Source organism: Halichoeres trimaculatus, unplaced genomic scaffold (assembly GCF_033239565.1).
Source record: "Halichoeres trimaculatus isolate MK-OKI-2021-1 unplaced genomic scaffold, fHalTri1.1 fHalTri1_scaffold_8, whole genome shotgun sequence".
Lineage (NCBI taxonomy): Eukaryota > Metazoa > Chordata > Actinopteri > Labriformes > Labridae > Halichoeres > Halichoeres trimaculatus.
Window position 1 is genome coordinate 8,538,472 of NW_027437186.1, and position 17,924 is coordinate 8,556,395.

At 41.3% G+C, this 17,924-nt stretch overlaps 1 protein-coding gene across 1 annotated transcript; it reads right to left on the reverse strand.

Moving 5' to 3' along the window:
• Positions 1-4,479: 4,479 nt before the first annotated feature.
• On the reverse strand, positions 4,480-17,451 carry lrrc73 (leucine rich repeat containing 73). Its single transcript, XM_074676546.1, has 7 exons — positions 17,146-17,451; positions 15,352-15,652; positions 15,084-15,244; positions 11,186-11,308; positions 10,736-10,836; positions 8,949-9,192; positions 4,480-5,101 (listed from the first exon to the last, which is right to left on the reverse strand). The coding sequence occupies exons 2-7, from the start codon at positions 15,621-15,623 to the stop codon at positions 5,031-5,033; spliced, it is 972 nt and encodes a 323-aa protein (XP_074532647.1). The 5' UTR covers positions 15,624-15,652; positions 17,146-17,451; the 3' UTR covers positions 4,480-5,030.
• Positions 17,452-17,924: the final 473 nt, after the last annotated feature.

Below are 17,924 nucleotides of genomic sequence, written 5' to 3' on the forward strand. Positions count from 1 at the left end.
GTGATGTTCTGTGCTCGGAGTCAGAGGACTCTTTTTTTTCTACAAACTGTGTGCAATAAAGTTGTGAATGATGAGCTCTGAAACCTGTCAGCGGGTGTTTTTATAAACAGGCAGCAGACATGACAGACTGCCAGATAAAGTGGAGATATGAAATATATTATGTAAGAAAAACATTCATACACAGAGAAACAAACAGAGCTGGTGACTCCCACATCATGTCCTCTGTGCAGGCTGGAAGGGATTCTTCCTAAACATCCTGACGGGGATTAAATCCAACATTTGTTCATCTTACTCTTCAAAGGCATTGAAAGCAAATACTTTGGATCAAATTTAGAGGGATTTATATTCATCCCTTTGTAAGAACTAGTCCAAGTCACGTTGGTTCATCTCCGAAGAATGCTTGTACTCTGCAACTGTGATAAACAATTTACTGAACAAAAATACAAACACAACACTCTTGTTTTATCTAACTTAGAGATCTAAGATTTTGTCTATGTGCAAAAAAAAAAAAAAATTCTCACTAATATTGTTCACAAATTTGTCTAAATCTGTGTTAGTGAGTACTCCTTCTTCACCAAGATAATCCATCTACCTCAAAACACGTCAAGATGCTGATTAGACAGACTATTATCCCCCCCTTATTCATTTTTAAAAATACATTCAGCTGTGATGTTTGGGAACCAAAACTCAGTTTCCTGGCGTAGACATGAAACCATGAAACTGGAGTCAACCAAAATCTTCATTTTTGCTGGAGCTTTCATGAAACATTGTTTTTAATGACCTAAAGCTGCATCTCTTATGTAGGTGAGGAATGATAGATTTTAAGGCTCCTGTTTTGGCTGGAAAACTACCATATTTTACCCATCTTTCCCCACAGCCCTCCTGTATGAGTTATCTCCCCTAAATCTCCCGTAAAATAATATAATTGAAAATAAACAAACAAACAAACAAACAAAACAAACATTCCTCTGCCTCTACAAACTAAACTTGATTACTTGCCTCTCAAAAAACCTAACCTGCAGTGGCCTGGATGGCAGTTTATGCAAGGTTAGTGCCGACGGCAGGAACAAACCATAGCTGTCAAGTCTCTTGTTTTGGTGGGGAAACCACCATATTTTACCCCATTATACCTGGGTTGGATGGCTCACAACGGGCGCTGAAATGTTTCTCTTATTTTAAATCCAAAACTTGACAGGTATAGACCAAATATATTAAAATATATGCGGTTTCATTGGAGACGGGGATGATTAATGGATGCAGTCTTCCCAACGTCACCCGTCTGTTTCTGAAACAGACTTTTGAAGCAGATCAGCTTTAGCCACCATTTTAGAAGTGGTCAATCTCAAAAGGCGTTTCAGAGGATTTGGCAGTACATCCAACCAGCCGTACAACCACAGACCATGTGGAACCACACCAGCCCAGGACCTCCACATCCAGCGTTATCACCTCCAAGTTCATCTGAAAGCAACCACCTGGACAGCTGGACAGCAAAGAATTTCTGCACAGACCTGTCAGGGAAGCTCATCTGCATGCTCATCTTCCTCATCGGGGTCTCGACCTCACTGCAGTTCATTGTAGCAATCAGCTTGAGTGGGTAACAGCACACATTTGACAGCATCTGACACCTTGGAGAAGTGTTCTCTTCACGGATGAATCCTAGTTTTCACTGTATAGGGCAGATGTTATGCAGTGTGTATGGCATAAAGTGGCCCATGATGGTGGTGGTGTTATGGACAACAAACACAGGTGCGGTTTAATGATGGCATTTTAGCAGAGATACAGAGAGATAACCTGACGAGATCCAGAGACCTGTTGTCGTGCCATTCATACACTGGTGTTTTAGAAAACTCTCAATCCAGCCTCCATCTGAAACACTTCATTTTGGCAGTTGACTCTCCACAAACCTCCTCTCCAATTGGTCAAAATTTGAAAGTGCATTGTTTACCTGACATGTGCAAACCTCTCTTTGATAAAATAAAGGAAACAAACTTGCTCTCACATTTTATCAGCTCTGGTAAAATCAGAATACAAATGCAGGTTTAAAGCAAAAATTCAAATCCTTAACCGCTGTGAAGGAGTCAGATCAGTGAGAGGAAACAGTTTTTCTTCACAGTTTGCACAACAAATATTTACAAGGAGTGACACAATTCACTGATGAGTCAGTGAGAAATTGATGAGTCATGAAGAAACCCTAGAGAGAGACGAGGTACCACTTTGTCCACAGAGGGCGCCAAAACAAACTCAAGTTCCTCACAGAAGCTTTGAACTGATTCCTTTCATCACTTTAATAATCGATATATTGATTTGTGGATCTTTGTTTGAAGCTTCGTGCCCCTGACTGACCCCATGGTTTGTCACGCGGTGTGTTCTGAATGTATTACAGCAGTCATTTCACCTTTCTCCGCAGTTTTTCCCTCTGAGCTTCATCCTCATTCAGAGCTCGTCCTCTGGGTCGACAGTCAGCTCATCAAACTGGCAAACCATGACCCAGCTCTGGCCCTCCGCCCGCCACCTGACACCACATCACTACAGGAAGTCAGACAGCCCAGAATAACCTGAAGCCGCAGTCGAGCTCCTGCAGCTTCATCGGGGAGAAGGAGAAGATGGAGTTACAGGGTCTGATCATCAAGCTGCCTCCTCATTTCTATTCAGACTCAAATCACCTGCAGGCTAAAAATATGACTGACATCTGGAAGATGGAGCATTATAGATCTGCATTATCGCTCTGCACACTTCTCCAAATGTGCCTCTGCAGTGGTTACTGCAGCAGTAACAGAAGCACACAGAGGCTCCAATGGGTTTACATTGTTTTTAATTAAGAATGAACAAAACGTGTGATTTGAAGTGTATTCAGGCTGTGCTCAACTGCAGTGCTTCCAGTAGAGGACGCCAGCATGCCTAAGACTCCTCCCTTTTAAGCTGAGCAGTGGATAATAGCTGTTGTCCTCTAGGTGTCTTTGCAGTCTGTTTGCCTCATTGTATGAACTGTCATTATCTATAAGTGAACAAAGATTGCCCTTGTTTTTTTCTGTAATATTGAATCTTCTTGTTATTGGACAGACATAGTAGCAGTAAACTCTACCAAACCATTTGGAAAACGTGCATTTATTACAGTTGCATTGTTAGCAACTGCTAGCCTTAGCCTAAGCTAAAAGGATTCACATCACTCTGATCAGAAAATTGAAATTCAGACAATCTGACATCTCAGAGACACAGATCTACCATGCAAAAAAGTAATATCTGTTGAAATAGAGTTGTTTTTTGAGTGACCTCGCATAGCAGAGTAATAGCTAATGAGGGGGCATTGTACTTTTTGTCTGTGTGGTACCCCTGTAGTGGCTTACCATGTTTTACAGCTCAAAAGAAATCTGTATTTCTCTCTCACTGTTTTAGAAAACCTTTGTTTTGGTCTGTGTCTGAAACACTCAATTTAAGATGCTGTCCCTTTAAGGCTCCCAATCCAAAAACCGCCCCAGTTTCCCTGGTGTCTTCCTTGGTGCCCTTGATGGGTCGGGTTAGTGCCTCCTTGGGTCCTGGGGCCACATCTGGATCCTGTGGCTTTGGGGGGCATGTGGTTGGTCTCGGGTGCCTAGTGGCTCTGGGGGAGCCCTAGGTCATGGTCTCCCTGGGTATGGGCGGCTACTTGGGTATTTGGTGACCACCTGACAGCACGTTTGTATAGACACTCAAGCACCTGTTGAGACTAATTGTTAAGATTCGGTTGGTCCAGTCAGAACATGCTGAGTTGGGCCCTCCTACACACCTTCTCATGTGACTTGCTCCTCCACATCTCACCTCTAGGGGTCCTCCCCCTTTTATCAAGACCCCACATCTCTGGTGTCCCAGGTTTCTTACAACCTCTACTTCCTGTATGGACTTAGATCAGCACAGCACTTGGACTACTATCTTAAACTAACTACAGTTCTTGTTTGTCCTTCTCCCAGTTGTCTTGTCTTGTCCTGTCTATCGTGTTTCCCCTTCTTTCACACTGTGGTGCGGCACGGCCACACGGCCATATATATATATATATATATATATATATATATATATATATATATATATATATATATATATATATATATATATATATATATATATATATATATATATAATTACAGTAAAATGATTCCTCACAGAACATTTGTTCAAATTGTAAATGTAAATTGACAAAATATGATAGAATAAAGCATCAATAGAGCAGCATCTGCTTCAGACACACGGCTTTATACACGTACTTGCGCACATACAGCTGTAACTGTCTCTTTCATTACACAGACACAGTGAGGACCAAAAGCACTATCACAGTAATAACAGTCTGTAGCAAATTTAATTTATTTTTAAAAAAAGTTAATGAAATGTTTTTGTAAAAGTTATGATAGTTTAGATGAGAAACAGCTTTTTTTCAGTAGCAACACTGGGTTTTACCTGATGAAGATGTAATTGAGGCCCGCTGTTGAGTTGGTCAGAAATAAATTGGCCTGAGGACAGACTGAGTCATCGACCCCTGATGTAGAGGTTTGGAAATCTGCACACGTTTAGTCTGAACATCCAGCATTGTTTCTCTATATCCATGTTTGAAACATGTGAGAGCCGAACACCCCTTATTTAATAAATCTCCAGCACAGTCCATCATCTTCACACCATGTGTTATGCCTTCAGCAGAACTTGTTTGCTGACTGTCAGCTAATAATAAATGGGAGTCATCATTTCTTAGAAAGCTGTAAACAGTTTTATTATAAGGACATCAGCAGCAGAACACATAGTCAGAACGTACATTCATCAGAAACACACTAAACACCTGCTGGACAAACACCTGTCTAAAAGTCACTTAGTGTGTTAAGGTTTTGTGCTGACACTCACTCCATCTATGTACAGGTGCTACATCAAACCATGCAGAGCATGTGACGGGCTGCCAGCTATCAGGTGATCTAACAACCAAGAGAGGTGCAGTGCAGAGAAACAAACCAGTTACATTCAAACCAGACAAACCAAAAGAAAGTAAAGTGAGGTGGGTGTGATTGTGGGAGGGGTCACATCTCAGTCTCAGCCAATAAGCTCTCACCTAGACCTGATGTCAGCAAGACCATCTGGGGGCTGGAGTCTGTGGGGTTAAAGAACGACACGTTTAGAGCGTGAACTGACAACAGCAGACCGCCAAGTCTGAATGTTTTCAAATCAGTCTACAACTTCTAATGATCAGTTCTTAGATTCATTTCCTGTCACCAAACACTTTAATTATATATGGTATAAATCAGCCATCAGACAGATAACCCATCACATTTAATGTCCAAGCGTCTACTTTATCTGATAAATCAGCTCGAATGGAGGATTTGACCTTGTGTTGGCAGAGTGATGATCTTGAAATGAACTGACATGTAACCAGAGAGTGTCCGAGGAGCTGGCAGATGGATTACCTGTTGACTTGCTGTTCGTCATGTTCTCTGTCTTTGAACCCGGCTGCTTCTGGCTTTAGTTTCAGATGTGATGTGACTCTTTACACTATCATCTTCACATTTAGATCTCAGCTTTGAGGGAAATGAATCTTAAAACTGAATCAGACACTATTTAATAAACTTTATATCTCTTACAGCAGCTATTCATCTTAAAATGTGGCTTATAAGCTTCACTTTAAGGATTGAGCCCATGCAACAGTCTGATCAACGCACCAGCAGAAAATGCAGACATATTTTTTTTGTCTTGCACTATTTTACCATGTAGTAAAGCAACCACTTTGCTGTGCAAAGCATGCTGGGACACAAGGGGGGTTGGACCAGGTTGTTGGAAACAGTGTTTTAAAGTCCTGTTAAGGATTGTACGACTTGAAATTTGTGTTGCATCCCCAAAGGACTCCTTCTCTCCATCCAGCTCATCAAACACCTGGATACAGTTTTGCACTGTCAGGATGAGAGCACACAGCGCAGCTTTACACAGCACAGAGTGAGGATGCTCATCTCAGCCACTATCAGGTGCAAAACTGAAGCAAACTGCAGAACTCTGTGGGTGTTTTTGTGCTTGAACATCATCAGAGTAACTTCTTTTATGAAACAGATCAGCCATAGTCCATTCTTTGTGAATTCTTCCCTCACTAGTTTCAGACCAGTCACCAGGAAGTGAGTGTTAGAACCTTACAGTTACCCTCAATGAGCTGAGCTCTACTTACTTACAGATAGCGAATAAGATGATACATAGATGATACAGATTGTAATTGAAAGAGCTACATGGATACAGTTTCATAGATTAACCTCTGAGAGACCTTCAACTACAGACTCATTATCCAGACTTTAAGATATTTTAAAAATCTTACAGTTTAAGTGTCATTCCCTTTTTTTCTAATCAACAGGGCACTATGGTTTGATGGTTTGTGCATCAATGTACATTAAAAACAGTCCAAGAAGAAATGCAACCCTCTGTACAGGGCAGGCTTGCTTCATGTAAGAGGTGACAGGAAGAGTGTCTAAGGTTTAGAGACACAGCTCTTTGATGTTAAACTAAATGTAAACCCTGTCTTTGCACAGACACTGTTTATTCTCTGACTAACAAAACAAATAGAGATAGTCTACTCCACACTGATTCAGGAGAGGAGCAGGTGTTGCACCCTGAAGGGGTCCCATTCCATAATAACACATTTATTATTACATAGGGATGGGTACCTTTCACATTTGAAATGACACGGTGCCAAATCCAGGTACCTGGCAATCGGTACCGGTACTCAATGGTACCCATTTTCTGTACTTTTTTTGTGTTAATGTGGTAAAAAATATCAATTTGTTTAATAATAAAGTATATTTTTCTTTCAATTTAACATATTTATTCTTTAATATATAACCTTGCAATGCTGTGTTCATGTCCAGTGTGGAAAATCACCTGCTCTTCCACTAAAAATGGTACCTTTTGATTTTATGTGAATCAGTACCCGGTACCTATAAAAGTACCTAATCCAGTACCCATCCCTATTATTACACTACCCCACTCAGCTACTGAACTTGCACCCAATATTGATTGTTCATTCATTTACTGATGTAATGTGACTATATCATCTGTTGAAAACAGTCTGTGGCCGTGCATGAGCAGAAACAACGACTAATAAGAGCTTTGATAGAAATATAATGGAGTACATGGAAAACTGAAGTCAATCTTTCAAATGTAGAACAGTAAAATTCTCAAGCTTCCCTCAAAATGCAGTACTCAAGTGAAGTACAGTTAATTAAATAATGTACTTGAGTGCAGTGTGGGGACTATTGATGGGGTGTTGATTGTACTGTCATAAGGACATGACTTTTACCAAGGTGTGCATTTGTTTTGGAGAGCAGATTTTCTTTTCAACACTACTTTTCTTTGTTAAAGCCAATTTTTTTCCCAGGATGCAAAGTGACAAGGTAATGTTTTTATTAGTAGTTACGTGGAATTATTGTTTGAAACGTCAAACTCTACAATCAAACTTTGTAAACTCAGTTTGTAGTTTAGTGTTCAGAAAATGAGCAGACTCTCTGATGAGTGTTCCTCACAGCCTGTGTCAGACTTTCAGCCTACAGTGCTGATAATCACTTTTTAAACCGTGGATTATAAACTGACAAATATATGAGTGAGACTTTTTCAAGATCACTTATAAAGTCCCCACAGGCCCTTTAAGTAAATATATTTAATTACTGTCCAAGCTGTGAGCTAATGCTAACCTATGAAGTGACTCAGCTGCTGGGTCTGTGGTGTGTAGTTGGTTATAATTCAGAGTGATAGTGGATGTTTTTCAGATTTTCATCTCCCTCTTTAATTAATGAAGAACACACAGCGCTGTCACTCCACTGATCTTTTTTCAGACACGCTGACAGGATCAGTCAGAATTTGCAGACGTCCTTATAAAACCCTCAGGTAATTGGGATTTGACTTGGACTTCACTGTTCTTTCCTGCTCACATCAAACATTTCCACAGATGGTGAGGTAAAACAAGGTGAAGAGAAACGCATGAATCAGCACCACACCTGACTGAGGTTTCTGCCTCGTCACCGTCTCCGTCTGTGATATTCTCTCTTCCATTCATCAGTCCTCTAATGTGGCCCACACAGGTCTCATTTAGGGTTATCTTTAAGCTTTCACCATCTTTTCCCAGCGCTGTATTAAGCTGCCCCCTCCCTGCACTCTGATAACCCTCTGGACTCTGTGATGGTCCTTCATCCTTCACAGCATCGCTCTGCTCTGGAGCCCGAACAGACCAATGCTGGGAGTTATTGCTACGCACTGAAAAAACAGACTCTAGTCCTTAACACAGCCCTGCTCTGGACCAGAACCTGAACCAGAGAAGGGTTCAGCCCAGTCAGCTGCATGGGTTCACTGAGCAACAACAGAAGAGGTGCATCATAGATTATTGATAGATAGGGATTGGATTACAGATTATACTCGTTACGCACTGGGGTTAGATATAAAACAGTTAAACCAGATTGACACTTAGACCTCTAGGACACAGAGCACACAACATCCTACTGTGGACACATCCAGGCCTACGTGTGGATTATCTGCAACAGAGTGGGCTAATACTGGACACACCAGGATCAAACTGGACTGAGACCCAGTTTAGCTAATGTGAACAAACATTAGTTCAGGTGAAACTAGAACACTGACACCAGAATTAAACTAGACAAGTTGATCCAGTATTTTAAGCCTTACCAGTACAACCAGTGATAAATAGTATCAGTATGTACTATAAACCAGTAGAGCCAGTTTGGTAAATGATACCAACAGAACCAGTGTGGTCATTAGTGGTCATTAGAACCAGTTTCAGCTCATGTTCCAGTGGAGCCTCTATGTTTAACCAGTATCATACAGTGGTGGTTCTGGTTCTGTTGGCCTACTGGTCTGTGCGGTCTAAAGCCACCCTGCTGTCTCTGAGGTAACAGAGCAGAGGGGAGGCTGCTCAGTCTACAGGAGAGGAGGACAGGGGAGGAATCAGCCCTTACTGCTGTGTTGAAGCCAGGCCGGGGGCTGGTATTTGTCTCTGATTTGCTGATACTTGTCTCTGATCGGCATCAGGGCGCTGCTGGCGGGACCAGACAGGAGGGGCGGAGCCTCTCTGTCGTCATCGTCCTCCCCTTCAGAGAGCAGGTCACAGATCTGCTGCTGAAGCTCCGGACTGATGTCGTTCTCTGCCAGGACCAGGATCCGCAGACTGGTCGGGTAGTTCTCCACCATGTCCAGGAAGACCTGAGTACAAACATCACACCAAACCTTACTAAAACACTGAAGAGTGGCTCAGCTGAGCTCCACCATGGCACTATGGATCAAAACTCAGTGTCATTACTCCTGGTGCAGCATGAAAAGAAGGATGACACATCTCTGACTGTTTTAGCCCTGGCTGTCAGGTTTCTGTGATTTTTGGAGCACAATCTTTCATATTTCTCAGATAGCAGGTTTGTTCCCCAGTCAGCAGAAAGTGAGAACTGAACATTTATAATGACATAAAATGACACATCCGCTCTGCAGACTGTATCAGCTCCTCCTGTTTGTTCCTTCGTCTTTACGCTATCTTACTCCCTGTTTTTTATTTCTCTGGTGTTTCTCTGAGCTGTGCCCTCTCCAGATGTGCAGTTAAGAAGACTGGTTGGACCGTTATCACATTTGAACCGCAAACCTTAACATCAACTAGAACTGCTGTTGCTGCTGTTGATGCTATGTTTGCATCCCTGCTCAGCTGGTAGCTCTGAGGCCAAACCCCCGGAGACTCCTGCAGACTCCTCTGGATATTTTAGATGCACAGGGAGGCAGAGAAAGCAAAAAACTAGGAGCCTTACTAAGAAAGCTGGTGATAGAGGTCAGAGACTTTTGGACAAGGAGATATAAGCTGTCTCTCCTCTCTCTTTCATTGTGGACAACATGTGATCTCTTATAAATATGATGGATGAGCTAACAGGAATCAGGCAGAGTGTATGTGAATGCAGTGTGGTGTGTTTTATGGAAAGATAGCTCACAGACTATCTGGAAGACAGGGACTGCATCGGGATCATGTGACATCAGAGCTTTTTGTATCAAGATCATTCCAACTATTCAGCTTATTATTTATTTTATTGATGTTTTATTTTATTTTGTGTATATATTCCTCATTTATTTCTACCACTATGGTATTCTGACTTTATTGTGTGTGTGTGTGAACTTCTCCCCAGGATATATATATTTTTTTTTAATTCTGAATCTCGAAATAATGATAAATACAAAAAGCTAAAGCCCTGATTAAATACATCACCATATTCTGACCTGCCAATAATCCCAATTTCTGCGAGGGTCTCCTGCTTTTTAACCTGTTCTCCCACTAAACCTCCTATTTGTAATTTCTCCTGATTTTCTCCATATTTTTCATGTTGATACCAGCTATAGGCTTGTTTATAAGTACTGTGAAGGATATGTGTCATCCACTTTGGCATTAGCAAGCATGTGCAGATTTCAGCATTGAACGCAAGTTTTTGGCAGATATGCGTCCATCAATGAGCAGCTGTTTAAAGCTGATAAAGTTCAGCATGTGTGACAGTATGAAAACCTTCATGAGACTGATTCATCAACAAACCAGGATTAGAGAGAGGATAAAGATGTATGTTTGGTTTTGTCTGTCAGTGCTGCAGGATGTTAGACCAATGTCTCCCTCTCCTGGACGCTTGGCTAAACCACTGAAAACTGAGACTGATGACACGATGGAAGAAAAAAAACAAAGAGAAAGAAGAAAACAAGAAAAGAATGCTTAAAGTGATTGGTCCACCTGTGCGGACTGGTTGGAAAGTCCAGTTCCCTCAAGATCCAGCACCTCCAGGGTTCTGCTGGATGCCACAGCCACTGCCAACATCCCAGCGATCTGATCACCTGGAAGGTAAGAATCAGAGTCCTTAAATCCAGGGCCCACTTACTCTACAGGTCTACATTTAAGTCCTCTATTAAGTGAATACCCCACTTTAATCCAGATAAATTGTAAAAGATTCCTAAATACAGATTTCTACATTCAGATTACTCGTGCTCCAAATGAGATGATATACTACCTTGTCCTTCCTGTCAGGATTCTAATTTGCACTTTATATCATCCTTTAGTCCCAACATCTCTAAGCTCACACCTAAACATACAAAGCCTTACCCCTAGCGTCAAACTGTAAAGCCACACTATATGTTTTTAATAAATGTGCTCTGCTCATGTCCTGTAGCACAGAGAGGCTCTTACCCAGGGGGTTGTAGTCCAGGTTGAGCACCCGTAGCTGAGAGCTGTGAGCCACAGCGATGGCGAGTCTAGCCCAGCCTTTGGAGCTGATTCCTGGGTTAGCACTCAGAGTGAGCTCCTTCAAACCTAAACACAAAAACACAGAGTGACACTTAAAGGGCTTTAGGCTAGGCTTTATTCCGTCCCTCCGGTGCCCCTGTAGTAGCTTTACATGATTTACAGCTTATAGAAAAAGAAAGCCAGAGGTCTGAGTCACTGCTGAGCTTTCTGGATAAGCCTTTTGAACACTTTGTTTCACTTAACTCTATTCTAGTTAATCCATCTCAAAAACAAAGTTTTAAACCTCTGATTGGAAATCTCCACAAACATGCACATGTATCATCATACACTCTGTGGTGATTTGTATCTGGTATCAAATAAAGAGTTAAATCCACTCTGTGGGTGTGTGCTGGCAGCATGTGGACTGATGAATTCAGGTTGTCTGAGCCTGAAATAACAGAGCCCCACGAGACCGAATGTCCTCTATTGAGTTACTGTCCAGTTCCCTCAGACGTTTCATCAGATCTGCAGCTCAGTTACAGTCTCATCAACATGGACCGATTTAATCAGTTCCTTAAACACGACACTGCACTTTAGAGACGCTGAAGTTGGTGTTATCGTGCAGCGAGGAGACGTGTGTCAGCAGGCAGGTTACAGGAGGTGACAGGTGTACTGCCAGGTAACTGCTGTCACTGAGTGTGTAGAGTGACAGGTGGCTGATTCACTCCTCAGGAACGCTCCTTGCTGTGTTCATGAGTTACTATAGTGATCCTGATGTTTGTGAGGATGATACCAGGTGGTTAATGTGCTGTCAGGGTGTGTGTGTGTCTCACTTTGATGGCAGATGACCTCATTTACTGATCTCTTAAAGAAAGTTCCAGAGGAGAGTTTAAAGCAGATTTATGACCCTGTCCTTGGAAGTCCTTAACTCGTGTCATGTTTTCTAAATGAGAAAGTAAACGCCTCTTAGATGCCCGTAAAAGGATAGGAGACTGCAGGGCTGTGTGCACCGGTAACTAGGGATGGGTACCTTTTATATTTGAAGTGATACGGTACCGATGCCTGGTACCTGGCTATCGGTACCAGTACTCAACGGTACCAATTTTCAGTACTTTTTTTGTGTTTATGTGGTAAAAAATAATAACGAAATTTTTTTTTTTCAATTAAACATATTTGTTCTTCAGTATATAACCTTATACAGCTGTGTTCAGGTCCAGCATGGAAAATCACCTACTCTTCCAATCCCTCACGGTCACAAGGAGGCACAAGGATAGGTACCTAAACATGGTACCTTTTCATTTTTCGTGAATCGGTACTTGGAACTTCTGACAGAATTTGGTTGGTACCTATAAAAGTACCTAGGTACCCATCCCTACCGGTAACCCACAGAGGTCTGAAGCATGTTTCTCAAGTTTTTAACACTTCATTTTGTTTTGACATGTACAATCTGAAAGGCATAGAGAACAAACGTGTAATAAACCACTGTTTTCCAGGAGATCCAGGAGAATCAGAACATGGTAACCAAAGAGATGTCAGGTGAAGTCTTAAACAGTTAGAACATCATGAAGGCAAAGAGAAAAAAAATCACAAGTAATTCACAACAGTAAAGTGAGTCCAAAAAAAAATTTAATTCTGTATTACAGTACTTAATTTATCCACATGGTGGAGCCACTGGACCATGGAGAAGGTGATAGAAACCATGTCCGGCCAGAAATATGTTTCCCACAAGTCTTTAAGGGTCAGCTGGACCACTTACAGCCACTGATTTGATAATCACCCCAAACAAAGATGGTAGCCTCTCTTTGGCACTGTCAGCTGACAGGAATAATCATATTTCACTCAAAAATAATCATAAATCACCATGGATCGCCTTTTTTCTGAAATGGGATCTGGGTAGACTGACAAAAGACAGAGATCTGCTCTGAGGGAACAGAAAATCTCCTGGATGTAATAAAAACAATAAAGAGATTATTATCAGAAAGCTGCTGGTCTCATGGACTGACTGTTTTTCATCTTTAGAGAAAAGTTTAATTATTCTAACCCCTCTCCAAAAATGTAAAGAAGTTGTTAAAGCAGATGCTGCTTAGCTTTTACAAGTTTCTTAGGTCTTGTTTGATGCTCTGAGAGTTTTGTGAGAAGGAGGTCCATGTTTGTTGAGAGGGTCTCATGTAGAGGTTTCAGCAGGTAATTGGTATAAGGTGGTTTCTGTGTTTTAGTGTGTTTTTCTCACCGGTTTTGTGGTGCTGTGGTGGTTAAAAAGATGTTTGAGGTAAGATCTAAATGTTTTTGTGAGCACTTTTCAGTTTTCATCTGGTTTCCAGGACGTTGCGGTTGTTGCGTGTTTAATTAAGTCTCAGCTTGGGTACCGATATATTTGGTTTGTGCATTTCAGTTTATCCCTGACAGCAGCACAAATCTTTCTGGGTTAAACCTCAGTGAGAATTCTGCAGGCTACAAAAACTTTTTCTCATTTCTCAGGACCTGATGTGTCAACACAATATTACACAGCACTTGATGCAGCATGTCAACTAAGTCATGAGAAGAGGATCATGGTGGACCACAGCAACATATGTAAAGTTCGGCAAAGCTTTGTTAAAGATAATACTGACACTGTGAGGGAGGAAGCAGGTTTGTTCTGATATTTACTTCAACATGGAGTTTGAGGGAATTTTCTATCCTGGATGCTCCGATGGTCAATTGTCCATAAAAACACCACAGCTGTAGTAACATCTGGTCACACTCAGGTGCAAAACATTGTTCACACAAGCAAGGCCAGAAAAATGTATACACCAAGAGTTTCCTATGGGGAGTTCCAGTGGAATAAAAACTCTGTTCACTTTAGAGATAAGGGGTGAGAAGAAGTAGAGGAAAGTCTCTGTGCGGTACATAGACAGTGGAAGGAGTTACACCTCTGTGATACTGTATAACTTTCCAGCAGATGAAACTGTTGTTCTGTTAATAACACTGCAAGTGACATATGTTTTGGTTATAGGATGTTTTCTTATTTATATATATATATATATATATATATATATATATATATATATATATATATATATATATATATATATATATATATATATATATATATATATATAAGATATATTATTGCTTTTTTGATATTTTATATATGTTAATCAAGCCAGATTACTGTAATGTTGAACTCTGTATTATTTCTCATCTTATACTGAGGTCTGTTTGAGCAGAATTTCCTAATCTCCATGCGTGGAATAGTTATGGTTTACCAAAAAATGTAGTTGATCCTTAAGTTTCAGTTTCATTCAGTTGATTTTCAGGATTATCAGTAACTGACTATATGTTAGCGTTGCTAGTGTTTCAAACTATAATCAGTGTCACATGAACAATTGTAAACTTAGTTTGATTAATTCTGGGTTTTGTTTGTGTTTACGTTACAGGTTTACAACCTAACAGAGGGTCTAACAGACCGATTTAGAGTGTGGGTAGGTTAGTGTGTGGATGTTTGTTGTATGTGTGTGTGTGCAATAAACGTGAAAAGGTAAAGAAGACTCGAGTTGTATCCACGTACTTGTCCTGATTACCCTTCCAGGAGGGAGTTTATTACTCTTTAGTCAATAGTTTTGTAAAAATCTGGACAGTAACTGTTAAATCCTAAGCTCAGATCAGTAACGTTGTATACTCTGATGTGTTTTTTGTCAAATACTTCTTTCATTTACATAATTTAGTTTATGATTCCCCTTTACATATCCTGATAAGAAAACTAACAAACAACAAAATCATTTCCACAGTTGACAGGTAGCTTTGAGAGTCTATGTTAGTAGTGTTTTTCAGATCCAGAGGAGATAATTGAGAACATGTTGTGATGTGTTCTTCGAGCTGTTACCTGACTTTGCTCCGTCTGGAGGCAGCATCCCACAGATCAGAGCCAGTGCTTCATCTCCCAGCATGCAGTCACCCAGATCCAGACAGACCAACGTTGGGTGGGTGGACAGGGCTGTGTTCAAGGTCACCAGGCCAGCGTCTAACAGTGGGCTGCCATGGAGGCTAGAGAGGGCGGGGACAGTGTTCTTCAAACCAATTCCATCATGACCAACACCTTTACTCTCCTTATTAAAGTTTTAAGCACTCTAGTTAAAAGAAATAGTTCTTACAAGAGGGTCTGCAGGGACCGGTTGGTCTTGAGGGCGTCAGCCAGGTGTCGTGTCCGGTTGATGCTGGAGACGACGCCCAGGTTGAGGTTGAGTTGAGCGATGGAATGTGATTCTGCGACGCTCCGGCAGACACGACCAAAATCACGGTCAGACAGCTGGCAGCCACGGACGGACAGCAGCCGAACGCTGTCCTCCTTCAGACTCTCACAGATATCCTGAACTTCAGCCGCTGACAGCAGCTCCCCCGTGATCTGGATAGAGGCCGGCAGCATCCTGGACCGAACTGAGAGCACTGGAACAACTGGGGACACCAGGAGGGAGAAGACAACCTGTCAGACACTCAACAAACAAATGGAAAAGTCAGGTTACTGAACGATACTATTGGTTTGTTCCAGGTGATGTCACTATCAGAGCTCGATCTCTTTTTGTTCAGCCAACCAACTTTACATGTAAGCACATGGAGGACAGAGCAGGTGTGCTCTGCCCTCCTCAAGCTTTATCATTGCACGTGAGCACATGGCAGGGCAGAGAGCTCCAAGAGAAGAGCCCTCTTCCAAATTCAACCCATTGCATGTAACTACATAAATACTGTTGGCTAGATTGCTCCTGACTGAAATGTTTTTATAGACAGCCTGGTGCATGATCATGCTAACACAGCTTGTTAGTGAGACTTTGAGATAGTTACTAAAAGATCTCTTGCAGGTAATGAAATATGGGTTAGTCACCTGCTAAAGACACACGAGAGTATCTGATGATTAGATAATAACAGGACGTCATCTTCAATAATCCTTACAAAGCCATTTCCCTTATTCATCCTGTCTGCTTCTCTTATCATTCACAATTAATTATTTTATGCCCTCTGCTGCCCCTCTCGTAGCTTTACATGATTTACAGCTTAAAAACAAATAAAACCTATTTTTCTCATATTGTTGTTTCAGAGAACCCCTACTTTAGTCTCTGTCTGTCTCTTTCAGACAAATAGAGACAAACCCCCTTCCTCCTGAGTGGCCAGCCCTCTGGAGGCCTGTGTGGGGCAGAGCTATGGGTAGACCTTGGGTGTTTGAGGCACAGTTAGTGTCATGAACCAGAAGGAAATCCTTGTGGGATGACCTCATTATTTCACCAATTCTTGTGAAGATCTGGTAAGTATTTATTTATTTATGTATCTTAGAACAGATCATTTTGATCAGGTATTTTTAAAACACATGAATAAGTAGAGGTTTTAAAATCTGCATGATGAGTATGAACATCCAGCAGTGCTACTTTGTATCCATGTTTAAAAATGGGTAGGCAGAATACCCCCTCTTTAAGACCAGAGCTTTCTGTTTGGTTTGAGGTAAAGAAAATTAAATAAATGAGAAGACCACAGATCCGTGTCAGTTTAGGGCTTTTCCAGCCCAATCAGTTTATAAAAGGAGTTACAAATCGACCCTTTAAAGCTAAATGTTTGCTTTGCATGTTGACAAAAAAATGACTATGTATTTTTTGTGTATATTAACCACTGCACTGACAATAATTTCATTTCCTCTCTGTGATCAATAGAGTTAGCTCAAGGATAATTTGCTATTCAGTAACTGATTGGTTAACAATAGGTTATTATCTCGTTTGAAGGTTAAAATCAGCTTAAGTTCATTAACTGAAATGTTTCAGACAACTCACACACATCTGTGCTGATCAGTAATCGATTAACCCAAAGTATTTGTGAGCAGGATCAGAGATCGACCAGCTCAACAGATCTATCAGCTGCAGGAGGCTCGGCATTCTGATGCGGTTTTTATAAGAGTATCAATGAACCTGATAGATGATCGATCAGCTCACGCGGGGGGGATCGGCACTTTCACACGGTGATGTCATCATTAGCTGCTCCGGTGCCTCTAATCCCGCCGCAGGCCACGCGCCGGTTGTGATCCACCGCGGCTGACATCAGAGTCGATCGATCCCAGAATCGATAGATCGGGTTTGATCAGCAGCAGATGGGTGGGCTGCAGAGCGGCGAAGCCGGAGGTTGGTGCACGAGAGCCGGACAGTGAAGTCGGTGCTTCGGTCGGCGCTGCTCCGCGAGTCCCGGTGTGTTTCTGCAGGTGACAGTTACTATGAGAACCAGAGAGGAGAGGAGAGGACAGAGCGCTCACTCTGGGTTTTTTTCGTGTGACCAAAGGGTGGGCGTGTGGTACGTCATTGAGGGGGTGTGTCTGTGACCATTGACCATGTATTTTGAAATATAACTAAAACAGCATAATGAAAATAAAGGACACTCCTGCCAGAACAGGGAGAAAACTTTAATTTAAAACGTATTTATAAAAGAAAAAAAAATCAACTCACAAAAGTGCATAATAATGGAAAAAAAGGTTAGTAAATATCTCGCCTGTTAATAAATGTTGCTAAAATGCAATACGAATAATAGAAAAATCTCAGTATGCATGGGATTCATAAAAAATTCTCAATATATTAAGTCAACAAAAAAATCAACGCAAGGGTATAACTTTTATGGGGAAACAAATTGAGCATAAGTAAATACAGAACATATGTCATTATGTACCGATTTGTTTAGATGTATATATATCTAAACAAAT

Bases quoted from the DNA above. Each gene is read 5' to 3' on its own strand.
- lrrc73 (XM_074676546.1), bottom strand. From the start codon at position 15,623: ATGCTGCCGGCCTCTATCCAGATCACGGGGGAGCTGCTGTCAGCGGCT. The intron at 10,837-11,185 runs GTAAGAGCCTCT...CTTACCTTCCAG, and splicing joins CCTGGACTACAACCCCCTGG to GTGATCAGATCGCTGGGATG. The intron at 5,102-8,948 runs GTAAGGGCTGAT...TTAACCCCACAG, and splicing joins GGCCTGGCTTCAACACAGCA to ACTCCAGCCCCCAGATGGTC.